The sequence below is a fragment of the Ornithodoros turicata genome, chromosome 6 (genome assembly GCF_037126465.1).
Source record: "Ornithodoros turicata isolate Travis chromosome 6, ASM3712646v1, whole genome shotgun sequence".
In the NCBI taxonomy this organism is placed as follows: Eukaryota; Metazoa; Arthropoda; class Arachnida; order Ixodida; family Argasidae; genus Ornithodoros; species Ornithodoros turicata.
This window is the reverse complement of record NC_088206.1, coordinates 67,096,339-67,115,407: the sequence shown is the minus strand read 5'-3', so window position 1 is coordinate 67,115,407 and position 19,069 is coordinate 67,096,339. Positions and strand designations below refer to the sequence as shown.

At 46.0% G+C, this 19,069-nt stretch overlaps 3 protein-coding genes across 4 annotated transcripts; 2 read left to right on the top strand and 1 right to left on the bottom strand.

Moving 5' to 3' along the window:
- The first annotated feature begins 1,023 nt into the window (after nt 1–1,023).
- Nucleotides 1,024–12,744, top strand: LOC135397120 (serum response factor homolog). Its single transcript, XM_064628469.1, has 5 exons — nt 1,024–1,512; nt 2,323–2,598; nt 9,028–9,130; nt 9,191–9,355; nt 11,863–12,744. The coding sequence occupies exons 1-5, from the start codon at nt 1,219–1,221 to the stop codon at nt 12,021–12,023; spliced, it is 999 nt and encodes a 332-aa protein (XP_064484539.1). The 5' UTR covers nt 1,024–1,218; the 3' UTR covers nt 12,024–12,744.
- Nucleotides 12,413–14,288, bottom strand: LOC135397117 (peptidyl-prolyl cis-trans isomerase sig-7-like). Its single transcript, XM_064628466.1, has one exon. The coding sequence runs from the start codon at nt 14,192–14,194 to the stop codon at nt 12,737–12,739; it is 1,458 nt and encodes a 485-aa protein (XP_064484536.1). The 5' UTR covers nt 14,195–14,288; the 3' UTR covers nt 12,413–12,736.
- Nucleotides 14,289–14,458: 170 nt separating this feature from the next.
- Nucleotides 14,459–19,005, top strand: LOC135397114 (uncharacterized). Of its 2 annotated transcripts, none has more exons than XM_064628463.1 (4): nt 14,459–14,585; nt 15,104–15,472; nt 16,569–16,694; nt 18,392–19,005. In XM_064628463.1, the coding sequence occupies exons 1-4, from the start codon at nt 14,572–14,574 to the stop codon at nt 18,609–18,611; spliced, it is 729 nt and encodes a 242-aa protein (XP_064484533.1). In that variant the 5' UTR covers nt 14,459–14,571; the 3' UTR covers nt 18,612–19,005. The 2 variants fall into 2 exon arrangements, with proteins under 2 accessions (XP_064484533.1, XP_064484534.1); XM_064628464.1 differs by having other exon boundaries at nt 14,459–14,845.
- The last annotated feature ends 64 nt before the right edge of the window (nt 19,006–19,069 follow it).

Genomic DNA, 19,069 nt, shown 5'->3' with positions numbered 1-19,069 from the left:
GGCCTGCCGTGTAAGAGGAACAGTGGCTCTAATATGTATTACATCTTGTAAGAGGATGGCATCACCTGAAAGTGTTGCAGTTAACCAGTCGTGCAGTTTAGGTCATTTTGTCGTGCGACTTGGAAGCTGCACTACTTGCTAGAGTGCGAGAAAATGCACCGAAATGGGTCAGTGGTCGACGCATCTTGGAGTGCTATACACAGATTCGACGTCAAGGACATAAAATTCCTGTACGTCTACACACCACAATTTTAATTTGTGCATGCTGAAAAGCTATAAGAGTACTGTGATATGTGCAAAACATGTAAAATTTATTGCTGGCTGCCCCAGAGTTATCTCGCCTTGTGTTTAACTTGATGTATACCAGTTGGTGCTATGCAGTCTTTTATTAGTAAATATATACATATAAATATAAAATATTGGGCAGAAGCAGCATGAGAAATAGAACGCACTAGCATGCTGAATTTTGACACTTTTTGATGTAGCGTAATTGAAATACGTGTAATTTATCGTCGGTGCGTCTACGGCAAAGCGCGTTGGCGCTGCACAGCCGTGGAGCACCGCCTGCAATAGCAAAGAGCTGGCGTTACTTGCCGTCGTGACCCTGTTCCGAGGCTGACACGCTTCTGTAAGCACAGGAACGGAAGTGTCACGACGACAAAAGCCTCGTTGTTGAAATAAGCCTCACACTAAAGTCAACTTTAAGTTTAAACACGCACAGCGAGGACACCGAGCAGCAGCAGACGAATTCAAACGTACGCTACAAAATGGCCGCTCTCCCATATTTGGAAGTTCATTCCATATTTGGCAGCTACCTCGGCCTAAAATGGCGAATCTCCTTTCATTGACAGACCTCTCTTGTATTCCTACGCTGAGTTAATCCATTCACTTTGCACGTAATATTGCGTTAGTTAGCTTTACTGTATGGGAACGATGCTTCGTGGAGACGAGAATACGTTGTACAAATACTGAGAAACAGCTATTGCGCAGATATGCTGAGAACTAGTTTACTCGGCGGACGAACGTAGTGCACACACAGTGCGCCCGAGTGCGAGGAGGGATTTTTGTGAGGGGAATCGCGCGGTTGGTGTGCTTGCTGTACGTGGGTGTGTGTGTGTGTCGCTGTAAATTGTGCTAGATGGTGCTTGACCGTCAATCGGAGGCCCACTAAAGATGCCCAGACGGCATCTGCTCTACTGACAGTGTCGCCTCGTCAACATGCAAGCCACCAGTGACCATGAGGAGCTCAAAGCTTTGGGATTTTCGCCCTTTGACACGCATCTCCTAGCAGATTCCTCCGTGCTCGACAGTATCATGTCCGGAAAAAGGACATCCGACGATGCTGCGTTTAGTTTAGACGACGTACAGTTAACAGAGCCAACACCGAAGAAAGTCCCTCCGCCGAATGGCAAAAAAACTAAAGGCCGCGTCAAGATCAAGATGGAATTCATCGACAATAAGTTACGGCGGTATACAACGTTTAGTAAACGAAAAACCGGCATTATGAAGAAGGTGAGTCGTCTGCTTTAGATAAGCATATTTTACGATTTCTGTGTCGTCTGCGATTGCTCGCGCGTGTGCAAGGGTATCGTTTGTTATCCACATTAAACTGTTTTTGTTTCGTTGTGATGAGGAAGCGGAGATGTAGTTGGCCATCTGTTGTCGCGATGCTGATTTTAAAGCCTATCACTCGTGATACGGGCGTTTGACCTGATGGATAATGTTGTTCGGTGTCTAGGAGAGGTATTTGAGCTTGTAAAATGTTGAAAGGGAGGTCCGATCGAGCTTTAGGCCGCTTTTCTTGCACATGTGTGGTGGGCGCTTGTTCGGCGGGGACCCGCCCAACCCAGGTGGTGTGGGATGGGCCCATCCGCCAGCTGCGATAAAAAGGCACAAAGTTTTGACTTGTGAGTAAATTTGCGACTATTTCAGCACGTGGTATGGATGTTTGAGGCTGTATTACTGATAGTGCGATGTTTTAGACAAACTTTAGGGGACGAACTTTTAGTTCTTGCGAGGTGTGTTTGGTTCTGAACATCAAGAAGGCAGCTGTATAGACCTCAACTGAGTGTCAGTCCGACTGTTCCCTAGCTGATGTATGCAATGCTCGTCTGCTAAGTAGAGTCGTGTAAAATGAACTTTGAAATGTAACATAATCACACACAAAAACATAGAAGCCATGCAGCTGTATCGCAACTCTTCGTCATGTAGCTGCACGGCAGGTATCGCTATCGACAGAAATAATGCTCTGTTTTTATCAGTTACTCTCTTATCTGGTGTTTGCAAATGTTCCCGAACGAGCTCTTCTTTCTAACCAACCAGGCTTATGAGCTGTCTACACTTACGGGAACGCAAGTCATGCTTCTAGTGGCGTCCGAGACTGGACATGTGTACACGTTCGCTACGCGGAAGCTTCAGCCCATGATCACGTCGGAGGCAGGCAAGGCCCTCATTCAGACATGCCTCAACTCTCCCGACCCGCCTGCGTCAGGACAGATACAGGCCACAGGACCAGGCGCCACTGACCAACGCATGAGCGCCACTGGGTTTGAAGAAACAGAACTCACATACAGCGTGTCAGACGACTGCGAAAACAAGGTGCGTTCTGTCGTCTGCTTTAGAGCCTACTCTGCTTCATTGGCTGGCGGTGCATATAGCAACGGAGATGGAGGCGGTCTCCTTATTGAATGATGGACGATGGTGTTGATGGCCTACGGTTATTTAATTGGATTAAAGCCTCAATTTTTCACGAATGGTCAAGCAGACCAAAAAGGTAAACATATTTGGGGAATGTCATTCGTAGGGAAGCTGACATCTGCTTTGTACATTATCTGTGTCGTCTGCTTCTGAATGAAGTTCCAGGAAGTTTTATCCAGCGTAGCAGGATGCAGACCAGAATCACATGTCCATGTCAACCGGCTTATCAGTGTAAAATTGACGCCCTTATCAAACACGGTGTGGTCTTGCTCTGAGAATCTTAGATGGCACAGTACAAAGAATCTCGCGCGATAAGAGTAGCTATTCGCGGAATGGATGACCAATAATCGAACACATTATGAAAGCATAACATAGAATCAGAGCAGGCGTGGCGCAATGTCGCCGTCGGCAATCACAATGAAAGATTAGTAATAATAATGATTGTAAGGATGACAGCCTTACTTTTTAAATTTTACTTTAGCGTGCAGCTTTTGTCGTCCACTCAAAAAAATTGCAGACGACGAATTCTTCGAAGGCCTCCTGCCTATCAAGTATGCATATCGCGCGTTTTTGTTTCATGAAGGAGTACATACGGGACAGCATATCGTTCGTAGATAACCTACTTTTTTCCCGTTGCTGTTGCACTGCCAGAACGATGTAAGCATCCCTCTAAAATATATAATAAAAAAGATATCGCCAGGGCGGCGGTGTGCCGTGGCGGTGTTTGACCCAACCCTTTACGTCGGTAAAACACCCTTTCAGCTCCTGGCCCTGATGCCCGAAGAAGACGAGAAATTACCCCCGTTTTTCATGATCTGATCTGAACTGCACTGCCACGACACACGGCTGCTGGGTTGCCCCGTCTGGACATCGACAGGGACGTCGCACATCGACCGGGGAGTGTTGTGTTTGTGCCTTTCGGATAGGCGAAGCAGGACTTCGCTTGCTTGACTACTTAACAGACATTCCGTCAAATATTTGAACAAGTGCCAACATTCTGTCATGTTCTTGTGTTACAGGCAGGCCATGTCTGTTTCTTTTTCTATTATTTTTATTTTTTAAATATAGTATCTGCGAATATTGAGGGCAGCTAAGGTTAGCAGACGAGTTATCGTGGTGTGCGGCATTGTGTGTTTTAGTTGTGTGCAAAAAGTCGCATGTATCTGGACTCTTGTGTTTTCAGTAGAACACCTTTCATATCCGTTCATACGCATGAGAAATTGGAGAGCTAAAAATACAAAAGTGAAAAGGTAACAGGGGGAAACAAGATTCGCCAATGAGATCCCGAAGAGACCCCGGAAGGTGTGTGTTACAGCGCTTTTCTTCATCTGGAGTTATCTTTTGATCGCACATCGTCTTATTATGAAACTGACCATTTTTTACCCACATTCGCCACTCGACTTTTCATGGTACCAAGCCCGAAAACACAAGCGTCTACTTATTGCGACAGTACGAACGGTAGCGGGAGTTTGTTAGTTTTTGTTTTCGGTTTCGTGAAGGAAGCAGACGACTCTGCTCATAGCAGACGACATATAATTTGCCAGACGCCCGCTGTGTGCGAAAAGCAGCGCTGGTTCGGGAGTTTTTATGAACGTTCATTTGCTGTTGTTCGTGGAAGAACACTCTGCAGTGTCTCATTGCTCTTTCTTTTTCGCCTTATTGGCGATGTGCTGGATTTTAAGCTGCAGTCGAAGCTGGACTTCGTCTGCAGCGTGATGCGTGCCATTAAAAATTTTTGGTTTCCGGTGATGATGCTTGAGCTGCATGTTTTTCTCGGGTAGCTGTGCCGCAAAAGGCCCTGGGTCGGGGCCAAATACGGCTGCGTAGCCCCGTGCCCAAATCGGGTGTCGGCTCCAGGACAAACTTAGCTATGCCCGATTTGGAACAAACTCCCCAACGCATAGCTGCAGCAGAGGGAAGAAAACGCAGAAACCTTCCAGCATTCTACCCCGGTGAGATTTCCCCCGGATGATATAGGAGGCTGTGCTCTGTCCCTCTCGCTCCTTCCCTCTCTCTCTTTGGGGTTCAAGGGGTCACCAGTGACGTCACCCTTTTTGACACGCAGCAGTGCAAAAATTATTGAGGATGATTTCCGGAAGTGGGGCTGCTCTTTCTCTCCCTCGCTCAAGGGGAGAGATTTCAAAGGGGGTGTAATGCTGGCAACAGACTTGCAATTTCCGGTTTGGCTGAAGGGACTGTGTTATATCTTTCGATAGCGCGTATCAGGCGGTAGATGGAAGGTCTGATGGGCTAGTATTTGCATTATCGTGGTTTCGCCTGTTTAAAGTTTATGTTTGCTCATCATTAGCAATATCATAGTTGGCAAGCGCTCGCTTCCGCTGGTGAGCTGGATGTCGTCGTTTCTGATACCGCGTTGGCTCCTCCGCAGACGCCAAGAAAGAATGCTTGTGGGTATATAACTAGTCATCAGTCATCACTGCGACATTCGGTGACCCTAGGAGGGGGACGGGTTCGTACTTACAGAAATAATACTTCAGACCAGTTGCTGTCGTAATCTCCCTGTAAAGATTCGCTTCGGTTTTTAATTCTTCGTAGACAGATCGGTGTCGAAGTTGTCGTGCCGCATTTCAACTAGCGTGCGAAATCTGCTACCCCTCCTGCGTTTTTTATTATATTTCATTCTCTGACACACACTCGAAAAGCTTGTAGCAAAACAAACACGCACAGAAAAAAAAAAAAAAAAGGAATGACACCTACGACATTCGGCACTCTCGCATGTCTTTTGCAAACAGACCTTGACAGCGCGAGCTCCTCAAGCCTTTCAGGACCCCTCTAGAATCGAATGGCGGGACGTTACGCAATCCACTAGTTGACTGATGATGTCACACCAGTCGGGGTGTAAAACAAAACGAAATACGACAGAAAAAAAAAAAAAATAAGAAGAAGAACAAAATCAATGCAGAAGCATTTGGTTGACGTCGTCTGACAGCTCTCGCATTCTGGAGTGGGTTATCTGACACGTGATTCATTGGCTGGAATGAAAGCCCGTGCGCTATGAAGCGTGAATTTTGTTAGTACTGAATGCGGTCGGGCACGAAAGAGACGCCGTCTTCTGAGAGCTTTCTATTTTATCCTCTTTTTTTTTTATCTCTTTTATTTGACATTGTAATCATTTCGTTCTTTACTGGCACGCCACGCATTGTTTTGAATATGTGACCTTCTCAGCAGACGACATTCCCCACTAGCCATGGTTAGAGAATGTCGTCTGCTTAGAGGAGCTCGCGTCTTCTGCTTGCGTTTTATGCGACCGTCGAGCCCTTTCCTTTTCTCATTTCAATCTCCGATTCACCTGGCATTGGAGGAATATTATAATCACGTTATTTGCTTGGCACGTGTCTCATTGGCTAGGGCGAAAGTCTGTTCTGTCAAGCGTGATTTTGTTTCAGCAGGGAGTGCGTGTCGTCTGCTAACTGCTTATGAGATAGAATGCTATTTCTGAACGTTGTCGTTTATTAAAATAATTTTATTGTTGGGAACCTTTCGAAGGACAAACATTTTATTGCCGTTATATCTATTCGTCCCGAAGCTATTTTTGGGTTCACCCAACAGTGATATATGCAGAGGATGATCAGAAAAATAATTTCAATGAGAAGATTGTGGCAACAACATTTATTCGTTGTTTATTCGAAGAAAAAAAATTATTTATTACTTACGAAGAAAGGAGATATTGAACTGATGGCAGGATTTCTTCGCGGTGGGTGATAAAAAATAAATGTGTGCAAGGTGATGCTTAACTTGGTTATGAATATGGTTTTCACTTCTCGGATTCAATGAGTATGAAACTGAAACCTCGACTCCATTGAGAAGTCTCTAAAAGCTCCTCAGCTAGTTAACGGACGTCTCTCTAATGTCCCATAGAACAACAGCACGGCGAGAAAATGAATTGCAAAACAACCTTACCTATGCCGCAGCGTAACCCAGAAATGATTTCATGCATGCAGCTCCGTTCATAATAACTTTGTTCCACCTCATGAAAAATGGTCTTCTTCCTCCCCTGCGAACGTAATTATACGTCGCACGGTATGTCGAAGGTTACAACATCGGATAGAGATGTGTAAAATTCAAGGTGATCTCGACAAATATCGACTGAATAACCTTACGGGGCGGGCTTGCATAAAATATGCCGCAGTAATCGTGCGATAACGACATATAAAATTTTCACTCGCTTGTACAGGCACGGTGCCAGGTTTGTTTTACCGTCATTATGTTTAATTAGTCACGAGAATAATTGATATAATCTCGCCGTGATCTCCGATTGGACACGCACGAACATTGTGGGTGGTGGTGTGTGGTTCTATCGGGGTCTCCGTGGATAGTGGTGCTGTGCCAGCTAAGAGGGCGGCCATTTTGAGTGAGGCATCCGGGCTTTTTGCCTTGGCGTCGTGCCCGCTACGCATGGGATGTGGAAAGTTTGCCAACATTATACATGTATCACACGCGATTCGTGTTGTCTTTAGTTTTACTTTTCGCAAGCGGAACAGGTGGGCGAAGAAAGCGGGCCTTTGCGCATCTGGAAGACAAGTTGGACAACAGTTCGTCGTCTGCTATGCGAAGGGGGAATGGAGAACAGTGTTGCGGGGACAACTTTTTATTTACCCCAAACTTCGGATCTAGGTGCAAGTGAGGAATCGTTGCAGCGTTGCAGCTCTTCTTCGGCATTTCTCTTTTCCTTTGCCTTCTTGGTTTATTACATCCGACGTGTACGCATTTTTTCAAATTTTCCTGGTGGGTCATTTGACGCAGACGACAATGAAATGTGACGTTCTAGGTAAGCCCGGACGACCTGCTCCGTGGCCGGGACCCAAACAAGAACTGTACGAACACTGTCAGATGCTTTTTGCTGAGAGTCTCAACGCAAAGTGTCTGAATTAAATTTGCAGCCAGTTATTTCTAATTGACTTTTATAGCCAATATTCGCAGCCGCGACGAGAATTACAGAACTTTTATTTAAAAAATGTTTGAGAGTAGCATATATGTCGTTTTTGCAGTTGAGTTATATGCGAACGCTATCCTTGCAGAGAGAGTATGCAACTACAAGCTGACTAATTACCTAAAATTCAGAAGTCTTTCATTAGGGAACTTTGGGCAAAAGCAACATAGCAGAATAAGAGACAATGCTCGCCAGAAGCCATTCTCTTGTTTTAAAGTCTTGAAACGAGCTTGTGCCGTGAAATCTCCTTCGCTGAGTTTCGCTAGATGCAGCTGAGCCGAAACCAAAACAGCGCGCCTCAGGAGCACATCACCATCGCTGACTGAGGCTTGGATTGGATTGGATTGGGTCGGAAAGCGACTAACGTGGCCCTCTCACGTGGAATGAGCGCCGTGCTCCCTGCGCTCCGGGTCGCCGCAGTTTCGGTTCACTTGCATGTGAAAAACTGGCGAATGATATGTCAACGCACGTGCGCGTTTCAGGATTTTTTTTAAACACTGAATGGCCTTCAACGAGGATTGTGTCCCATTCTGATGTCTCGCTTTTGCTCGAAATTCTCAAATTAAAGAGTTAATTAATGAATTTTAAATGATTACTGATCTTGTAGGGACATAATTTCTTCGGGAGGATGTCGTACAACTTAACTGCAAAAAGGTCAACTATATGCTGCTCTCATAGTTTCTTTTATTTAGAATAAATCCGTACAGGATATTAAAAAATCACGCCTTTTCGCACCGGCCTGCGGACTCTGTGTGTGGACTCTCTGCGTACAGCTATCGCTACAAAACAGAAGGACGCCCTCTATATCAAAACAGTCCTCAGTATCGGTCGCACACCTTTGTGGCATCTGGCAACTGTAGCACAGTCACTTATTTGCAAAAAAAAAAAGAAAAAAAAGAAAAGCACTATGCAGGGCCGGCGTCTACTTTTCGCTTCCGGGGGTGGGGGGCAATTGGGAAATTTGCGTCCCCCCTCCCCGCAATCTTGCCGTCAGATGTCTGTCTTTTTGGCGCGTTCAGGGGTGGCCATTGCCCCCCCCCCCCCCCCCCCCCTGTAGACGCTGGTCCTGACGTCATGCAATGGAAAAGTTTGTGAACATTCATTTTTCAAACCCTCTAGACGGACTACTCCGGTAAAAAAACAACAAAAAGAAACAGGAAAAACGGGAACGAAAACATGAGAGCTAAAATAGAACAATCAGTACCAAGTACTAACAACTAATAATAACAGCCAAATAATGAAGACTGAGAAGAATTGTTGTTATTAGAGAACGTGCCCATGTCTGCCCTCCAGAGAAATGTATGATAACTCATATTGCCACTGTGCCAGCACCTATGCAGTTGCATGAAGATAATTTATGGGGACTATTTTCTCTACAGGAGTCGAAGGCACTCTTTGGCAGTCTCCTTGGCAACGATGACGACAGTGAGAGCGAGAATTCTAGCCACAACAGCTCCTCCCCCCCTCCACTGGCTCCGCAAGGTCAGTTATTAGCATTCTATCCCGATTGGCCACTATCCATTGAACCAACAATGGTTGCAGGTACGGGGGCACGTTCCGTGACCCTCCCCATGGTACCGGCGGGTACCCTGGTGTACCACACCCCACAGGGGGGACTGGTGTATGCCCCACCCGGGAGTGCAGCGTCTACGGAAGCGCTTCTTCTCAACATAGGGCAGACGACAGCACCTCATGATGTCTCCACTGGTAAGGATTAAGCAACTAACAGCACAAAGGGTGCACGATGCACGTTGGCGACACAATTAGTTAGTGAGATCTGTGTAAAGGGGCGTGGCTCATCACTTCTCGATACTCTACAGAAAGTCCATGTACCATAATTTCACGCGTATTAGCCGTGGCTTATGCGCGATTTTTTTTTTCTAACGGGCGCTCTGTGGCTTATCCACCGGTGCGGCTTATCTGATCACTATTTTTCCCTGGTATTTTTCTCAAACACTGGTTTTAAAGAAAGAACCGATAGTGTCTCTGGGACTGCACCGCAGTGCGCGTGCGGCTTATCTGCCAGAAAATTATCAAAACGTTCCTAAAAACGGGCCCTGCGGCTCATCTGCGGTGCGGCTTGTACGCGTGAAATTACGGCAATTTGAATCTTTTATACCCTGTACAGACAGACTAATTTAGTGCCACTTTCACAGGGTGACACTTGCACATAGCATCATTCTTGCGCTGTCACACACCATCTTTTAGTGGCACTCGGCAAGGGGCACATCTCCCCTTGCACTAGGGTTTTATCGATTTTTATGATGTTCACCAACCTGCCCAGATTTTAACCTTATCTAAGTATTTTCAACAGTGTGTTTATTTCATTTTAGTACAGTGTGACACTGTGACGCAGAAACGTGTCACTTATTCTCTGATTAACAGCCTGTGAAAACGGTGCGGGATCTGGCGGCGGCGATTTTTGTTGTGGCACGTGCTTGAGGTATATTTGTTTGATGTTGGAAGAAGATTTGCAGGAAGTGGTATTGTGGCGCACGCCTAAAAATTTAGCCGCCGTTGATTCCTATCTGTCGTAATTGCCATCATCGCTTAGTGACACTCATTTAAGCCGTGTAGCAAACATGTAGTGAAAGTGACGTTTGCTTGGGAGAAGTGCACTTCACAAAAATGATACTGAATTAGCCCGTGTGGCAGGGGGCATTAGATGTGCTTGCAACAGATAAAGTATTTACTGACATAGTTAATGCACCTTCAACTTTGACACCAAAATGTTAGTACCCTTTTTTTATCGTGTATTTTACGCAGAAACAAGGTAGCAGCACGGCCAGGTGGCTGTAAGTCGGCTATTACCGACAGTTAGTCTGCTATGGCGTTTCGGCCACACCGGCCATGGATTTCCCCCCCCTGCATTTTTGCAACACCCCAGCCTGAAATTTCTCAGGTGACCCCAATCAGCTGGCCACCAACACGTTCTGGTAGTGAGTCCGGCACAGCGAATTACATCCTGTACTGTCAAACTTGGGCTGTAGGACCACAGACATGCAGATTATCGTATACCATGCATTTGTCCAACATCATTTGAAAGTGACTGTTCAATGCATATATTGCGCATATACAAGCAAAAATGCGTGCGGGCACGCAAACTCAATGTGGATCATCAAGAACCATTTGCGCCCAACTCAATCAAGCGAGTTATTCTGCTTTTTTCGTCTAAGGTTTTCACCGTTGGTTGCTAGGTGTTCGTTGAACTTCGTGAGACAAGGCGCTAGTCTTTTTTCTTTGTCGGTCGCGCGATTATGCATCTTAATGTTGAAATGCCGTTCATAATGAATCTGTATTCTAATGTACTGTGTTCTAACCTAATAACATGTACAAATAAAACGGGAAAGCTGTCCAGATATGTCAGCATTGTGCCACGATTATTTCCGTGTCTAAGAAAAATTCTGCAAGTGGAACCTTCACCAAGCTTACCCCCCCCCCCCCCCCCCCCCCCCCAGCAGTGAATCTGGGGAAATCACTGGCACCGGCCAACGTCAAGAGTCATCTGATCGGCATTGACTACCCTCGTTCAGTTGACGACCTACAAGATTATAACGACCACGTCATAATCGGCAACCCCCCTATAAGGAGCCTGTCCGCACGATCCTCTAGGGGCGCTACTCACTGGCCCGCGAGATCTACATCATGATTGGACAATGGAAATTTGAATTTTGATCGCGCAGAAGCAGACGTAAGGCTACCGTAGCAGACGACAGCAACAGCTCCTACGAAAAAGCGTAGAATGATGATTATAATCAACTTTAGAAAGAAGCATCTCCCTTGTATACAAAAATACTGAGGTAAGCTGAAGTACAAAGCATTGTAGAAGATGAGGAAGAAATAACCCAGGCGGATGAGTAGTGCCACCGCTAGCTTCCGCTGGGAAGGGGTCCCTATGACATGGTCGTTATAATCTACAGGTTTTCCCGGCGATTTTAATCCAAGTGCCAGCTAGATTAATCCATGCCCCATAAAGTTTGCATGGCACGTGGATTAATTTCGATTGGATTAAAATCACCGGGAAATCCTGTAGTGAGTCGTGGTTCAGTTACATGCTCTCTGAAGGAGCGGAGGATTTGTAGTGTGTTCGCAGATCAGAAAAAAAAAAAAAATCGTGGAGAGGCATTTCACCGCTTTTTTTACACCTACAAATATTACAAACAAAGAAGGAAGGATCACAGTTTGTAAAATTTGCTCGTTGCGGTATCCTGCAGGTTCATCAGCGCAACAGTTCATCACCATCCCTGTGGCGGTATCCCAATCCCAGCAGGTCCTCGGCGGGCTGACCACCTGGCCAGGAACTACCACCACCTCGACCACCCTAAGTACAAGCCAAAGAATGCCGGGAGGCCGCGGCCAGCCCGACAAGTTGTAGCAGACGACAGACGATGCGAGAACAGACATTGCCGTGCGTGTTGTTGCCCTCGGTGCGCACCTGCACGGGACTGCTGCGCCGACCCGAACAGGCCCAACCTCTTTTGTCAGTTTGTTGGTTAGCAGCAAGGTGGCAGTAGTGGCCATGTTTTGACAAACTGTTAGTGCCATCTTTTAGGTGAAAGGCCAATCTATGAGCAGGACGGCATACGAGACGTAATGTTTGGCGCGGGCCAGTCCCCTTGCCCAAAAGCCTGCACTGTTTGCCTAAGACGTTTTTTTTGTTGAAATTTGAGTTCCTTGTGTGCCTGAATCATAGAGTTAGCTGAAAAACGAGAAGAAGAAAAAAAACGACGTAGGAAAGAAACCATGAAGCGGGGCAAAAGTATGTATAAGGTTTCTGCGTGCTTTAATGAACCCGGTATGTACAAACACATGGATATGTATTGGTGACCAAGTGTTCTTCCATGAGCTTCAACTTCCATATTTTTAATCAAACCACGGGATACCACAAAAGGTGACTACTTATACATTAAAAAAAAAACAAAAAAGGTACCAAGGGGTACCACCAATTTTGTGGTATCCCAAGGAATGGTTGCGAATATGGCTGCGACTCCCCTCCGAGATCTCCACGACACCGTGTGACTGGGACTCAAAGAATCTGTTCACTCTATACATAATCTGTTTTGCCGATGTCATAAAGTGTGTGCATCATCACCGTCTGTGACGAGTGGAGTCCTTTTTGGTGTGACGATAACCATCATCATCATGCCTTGACCTGTGTTTGCTCTCATATTTCGTCGGCCTGCGCCCGTCGTCTCTTCTGTCTTCTTTAACGTAATGCCTCTCGTTGTACCTTGACCTCTGCCTTTCTTCATGCCTTGGATCATACCTGTGGCTCCCCCTAGAGCCGCGACTGTCGTCGTGCTCGTACTTTGAACTGCGACGCTTTTCGTCGTATTCGTATCTAGGGCCGCGATGTTTCCCGGGAGGTGAACGGCTTCTCTTTCTTTCCGCGTGTCGTTCTTTCCTGTCTTCCTTCGGCTTCTTATGTTTCTTTTCACTCTGCTTTTTCTGCTTTTCATTATCACCATCATCACCACCATCGCTTAGGATCAACTGGTAGCGATCGTCTCTCCGAGGTCTCGCTGCGGCCTTGAGCATCTTCTCGGCTGCCTCCTGCACGCCGCCCTTTCCTTCAGCCCGCAGCTTCGACACAGACTGGCTAAAGTCGACGTGTATCCGTCTGTCATCAATCAAGACGTTGTCCATCTTAAAAAACGCATTCTCGCAGTCTTCTTGTCGCACAAACTCAATAAAAGCATATTGGAGAGAGTCCCCAGACTTTCGGTCACGGATAACCTCGCAGCTTTTAATTTCACCAAATCGGCTGAAGATGATCTCGAGGTCTTCATCCGTTGTGACGGGATTTAACTTGCAGACGAAAAGGACGTTATCAGGGGGCGCCACATCCACGTCCGGAAGGTCGCCAATCATTTCTAGGATTGTGGCTCTTGCCCTGGCTTCCTTGGCTTGAATCTCTTCTTCGATTTCTTCCATGGTCTTCCCACCCGCGTCGTTGATGACTTCGTGGGCTCCGATGCGGTCGCTGAGTAACGCTTGCGGTGTGACTTTCGGAGATGCGTCCGGAGGGTCGAGACCTGGAGGGTCGTCGTAAGGGTCATCGAGCACAACAGTGTGAGTAATGCGGATATCTTGGTAAGGTCTACCGGATGCATCGCAGAAAGTTTCATTGAGACGCGCGAGGGTCTCTTCGCCTTCCGAGACTTCACCAAAGACGCCGTGAACGCCGTCAAGCGAGTCGAGGCGTTCGCCGAGTGTCAAAAAGAACTGCGAACCGTGCATGTTGTCGCCGTTGTTTACCATAGAAAGAGTCCCGAGTTTGGTGTGCCGCAGCCGCGGCTTTGTTTCGGCTTCGAAGTATTTGGCTTGCTCGCCGTAAAGCTTAGCATATACGGACTCGCCGCCTCGACCTGTCCCCGTTGGATCGCCAGACTGAGCGATGAAATTTTGCTCGATCTTGTGAAAAAGGCAGAGATTGTAGTACTTGAGTTTGCAGAGTTTGAGGAAGTTCTGGCAAGTGCGGGGACGTTCATCCGTGTAGAGGTCGACGGTGATGTCTCCGAGGGTTGTTTCGATGACAACAGACATCTCGAGTTCGCCTCAGAGTTGAAAATATTAGCAATATTGTCACGAAATCGCAACACGCACTAAAACAAATCGCGTCGTCTGATGATGAAACTTCGCTGCGGCTTCCCACTGGATCAGAGAGTGCATGCGTGTGATAATAAAACACAAAACTTTTGAACGAATATATTACACGCCTAAAACTAAATGTTTCAAAAATGTTGTTGTATATGTAGAAAATACTAAATAATTTTAACCAGACGAAACGAAACTTCGCGGGAAATTTGTCGTCTGCGTTGTCTGCACTCTTTCCTCCTTTTGGTGCCTCGGGTGAAACGCATGTCCCATTCAATCGATTTTCCGTGTGTTTTAGATGGTATACATGAAGTCCGCTGGTTGATATGAGCTATATAGAGTAAGTGTATTGTTTATTTGCACATGAAACCTAATGTACTTCGGCAGTGCGTGTGGAAATTCCAATAATTCGGCGCGTCGTTAAGCCTAACAGCAGGCATCTGCAAAGTTTTGTTGCCAATTCTTGGCATTTCCTAACACATTACGTGTCAGAAGGCCGTTGACAATGAGAACAGAGTCCCATGGCTGAGCACACAAGCAGCACCAAGTGCTTTTAATATCTGGAACCCTGCAACCTTGTGATAGACCGTATCGAATGTGGTGAGCAACACTATTTTACTGTTCTTTGACGGCCCGGCCGCCAGTCACTTTGATGCTGGGAATATTTCTAATCTTCATTTAAACCGCATACTTCATATTTCGATTTGTTGTTTGTTAGTGCCTCTATTGAGTACAGCTTGTTTGCTACATTTGACAGAGCACCATTCCAAACATAAGTGTAATATTGAGAAACTTTGTTTCGTTTCCGCACGAAACGACCAAAAGCTGCTAACACGTGTTACCTCCATTCTGTCGCAGTGCTGCAACTTCAGATGGGACGTCACAGCTATGGTGGGAAGGCCTCGGAGGGCACCGTCGCCGAGGCTCCACACCCCTGTATCGTGTTGTTACAGTTGCAGTGTCCGAGGCAGCCCTTTGCGTCCTTCTCTGGCCCTGGCTTCGTGATGTCCCACAGATAGGGGTGCCCTTATTCGTGGTCCTCTCTCTAGCCATCCAGTTGGCGGCTGCAGTCATTTGGCTCTACCCTCCAGCCACGTCTCTGTTGAGACTCAGACGACACCCAGAACAAAAGCCTCTGAAAGCAGCTTTAGGAATTGTGCTAGTGTTTGCACTGGCAGTGGCTGTCTTTTACGTTCTCGCGGTGCTTTTTGGAGCTCCACTCACAGAGTAAGATGTTGTAGTAACTTCATAGTAGTTTTATGCTCCTACCTTTTTTGTTTGCATTAAGGCTGCGCAAATAACAATTTGAAAACCGTAACGAATAGTTATGCACACACAGCAAGTGCAAAGCGAGTAGTTTATGTACCTGGAGGAAATACAAAGGGGTCATTCCATGCCAAGCGTCCCAGACATTGCGCTCGACTTTCCCCAATTTCTTTCAGATAAATTGCGGTTGATTGTTCCCATACAGCCAATGGTTGCCCGGCTTATTTTTGACGCAAAAAAGAAGAAGAAAAAATCGCACTTTGGCTGCCTCTGAGATTGTGATGGGACATGTGCTCTACTTGGTGGAACAAAAATTCTAACAAAATAGCTTTTTCGCAAATTCCAACCAAATGTCTTCTGAGTGAAGGCAGAGCATAATACTTTCGTTCCAAGATCCGTTGAAGGTTGATTGACACTTTTTATTCGAGAGTTTATGCCCCGAGAAAACTGTAAAATTTCGAGAACTCTTTCCATTTTTACGGAACTGGAATTTTTTCAGGGTCATCTAAACTGTTTAGCGCTGTTGTCTAGGAGGCATAGAACGTGCTAAAAATGTTTGAGGCACGCAGACTAGGAAGAGCGCGCAGAAAAAACAAAACAAATTTGGAAATATTGCTTTTTACCACATATTCAACCATTGGATAGTATGCCCCTTGAACATTTATTTTACAAAGTTTCATCAAGACACTTTGTTTCGGCAGCAAAAAAAAATGTTGAACTTGATCACCCTCGCACTCATCCAGTGTTGTCCCGCAAGGCTGCTTCGCCCCAAGACGCATAGCCGCCAGTTTTGCATTTTGAATACAAAATTCCATATTTGTTCCAGAATTGGAATAAAATATTCAACTATTAACTATTTGCCTCAGTATTTAAAAAATCTGAATACTGGCACATCCCTATTGGACATGATACTTTGTGTTTATCCAGTTGGTAAAAAAAAAAAATTGTGTAAGGGTTCTCTTTGAAAGTGTGAACTTTATTTGTTACATGGTTGTTCGTAGACATTTTGGGGAAATTGTTTCTCACTCTGGTACTCTTATTTATTTTGATTTTGCAGGCAAATGTCTGAGACATTGCTATTTAGCATTCATTTGGCCGCACTGACGACGCTGCCCCTGGTGGTGACGCGTGACACAACTCCGAAGGCACTCCATAACCTCTTCTTTGGTGATGGTTCCATCAGGTAGGGTCTCTCACTGCTTTGAAACAGGTATGAATTCTGCTTCTTGAATTATCACAAGAGGTTGTTATGGCTACGACTTGGAGGCTTGCCTTATCACAGTTGAGAATGTTGAGTGTGGTTGAGGGTGACTCGCAAGAACGTTTCACTTTTCCACTGAATGGGAAATGCAGTGGACCCTCATCAATGCAAACTCCGGGGAACCACAGGTTTTTCTTTGAATTATCGGAAATTTGAATTGCCAGAAACTCATCTGAATATCAGAGATGGGTCATGGAAACGGTCAATTGTTTGAGTGTGGTATGTCCGGATGCTCATTCTTTACCAGGGATCGGAACCGGAACTGGACGCGAACCGAAAACCGAAAAAAAAAACACGCTATTCTCTGTCGAACTGAACTGAACCCGAACAATCTTTTGCTTGTCCTGAACAGAAAAAATTTGATGCAGTTACCGGTTCAAGAATCGGTTCAGAGATGAAATAATTGTATCACCGACTTACCTTTTTTTTTGTTTGTTTGTTTGTTTATTTTTTGTACGATGCCAGATGCGAGTTAAAGTTGTGACTTTTGTGACGACAGTTTTTTGCCGGAGCAAAAGAGGGTCCTGACTGGGCTCTGCCAAAAGGCACTTCTCATTTTCAGCAGAAGACCACAAGAGTACAATACAGTAAAATATTGGGTGAATAATAAATGTGTTTATTACTTGTCTTGTGTTTGTCACGTAGCACAATTACTGCCTATGAACCGGTTGAACCAGGACCGCAAAATGTAACTGCTCCAGTCGCTGTAAATGTCCCGACCGCTTTTCTGTTTTTGTGGGTGGGGTTCTCCCTGAGCCGAACCCGAACCGTACCAATATACCTGAACCGGTCGAAGCTGATAATTTCGGTTTAGCGGAGCTAAACCCAAACGGAACGTGTATGCCTGAACCCGAAGTGCACCGAAAAAAATATTGGTTCCGATCCCTGTTCTTTACAATGCTGACACACTTGCACTGTAATGAGGGCCTGCAACCTGGCAACAAAACTGAGGTAGAAGTGTCAGTGCGTTGCAGAACGTTACACCTTTCGTGTTGATATTTCTGTTGAGGGTTGTTCAAACACTTTGCCCCAAGTTAAGCTGGATAAATACAAATCGCAGTAATGTGCATTGATGTGGATCTGCATTTTAACTTTTACAGTGAAGGGAGTAATAGATGCATAGAAAATCGGCACAGCAAACAGGGAAACTCTGATTTTTCCACCACCCTGTCCCACACCGCTAATACTCCCCGAAGTTCTCGTGACACCCCTCCCCAAATGCCTGCCAGAAAGGCCAAAACAGCAAACGGTGGTGTTACACACACCCCTACAGGAGACCCACGATATCAAAATCCTAGTAAAATCCCTGGCAAAACTCATCTGAATGTGTCGTCATGATTAACGTCTGCGTCCATGAAGTCATGTGCTTTCAGGAACCAATGAGGTTTGCTCACCAAATATGACACACAGAGAAATCATTCTTTTTTTTTCCCTCCGATGTTTTAGCATGCAATAGAGTTTTGGCCATGGTGCAACAAACTATATCTACTAGGCTCCTTGGAGCTAAAAACATGCAATGTTGAGAAAGGCACATATCTGCACTGACCCCCAAAATAGTACCCCTACATCCAGCAATTAGCCAACACACTTTTTGGTCCCCTCTTTATTTTCTCTGGCAGGTGCGCCTTGCCAGGCGGCCCAAATGCGGACCATCGAACGCGCGTCTTGACGCGTGCTGCCATGTTTGCCGTGGCAGGGGCGTGGGCCGGGGCTGCCGCCCTGCCTTTGGACTGGGATCGCCCCTGGCAACAGTGGCCAACACCCTGTGTCCTGGGTGCCAGTGTAGGACATCTGCTGGCCTTTCTGCTTCCAGTGCAGGCAACTGGACCGTATCTGTAGAGTATGGAAAGACCTGCAGTAGAAACGTTCCTGGTGAAGCAAAGTTGTACGAAAGCGAATATTGCGGCACACTGTTGAATTAGATGCAGCGTACTGGAGTCTGGTGAAATATCATTCTATTTGTTTGATTTGAAGCTGGGTGAAATAACGGTGTGTTTGTTTCATTTGAAGCTGGTAAGTGGCTTGGTAATCCCTCAACTTCTGCTGAGGGTGTGTTTGTGGGCTGTCGAAGGGAGGGACTTTCAAATCGAGCATGATGGCTTGCTTGGCGTGCTTGTGTTGTGCTTCAGAGCACGATCTATGCTGTAGATAATGCCGTAGGGTAGGCTGATCTACCTGATAAACTAATTTAAATTTTCTTCGTATCAATAAATTGCGCTTTTTTAGAGTCTGAGGAATTTCGTCAGTGTGGAAAAGCATGTTGTGATTGTGGGGGTTGACACGAGCAAAGAGTGTCA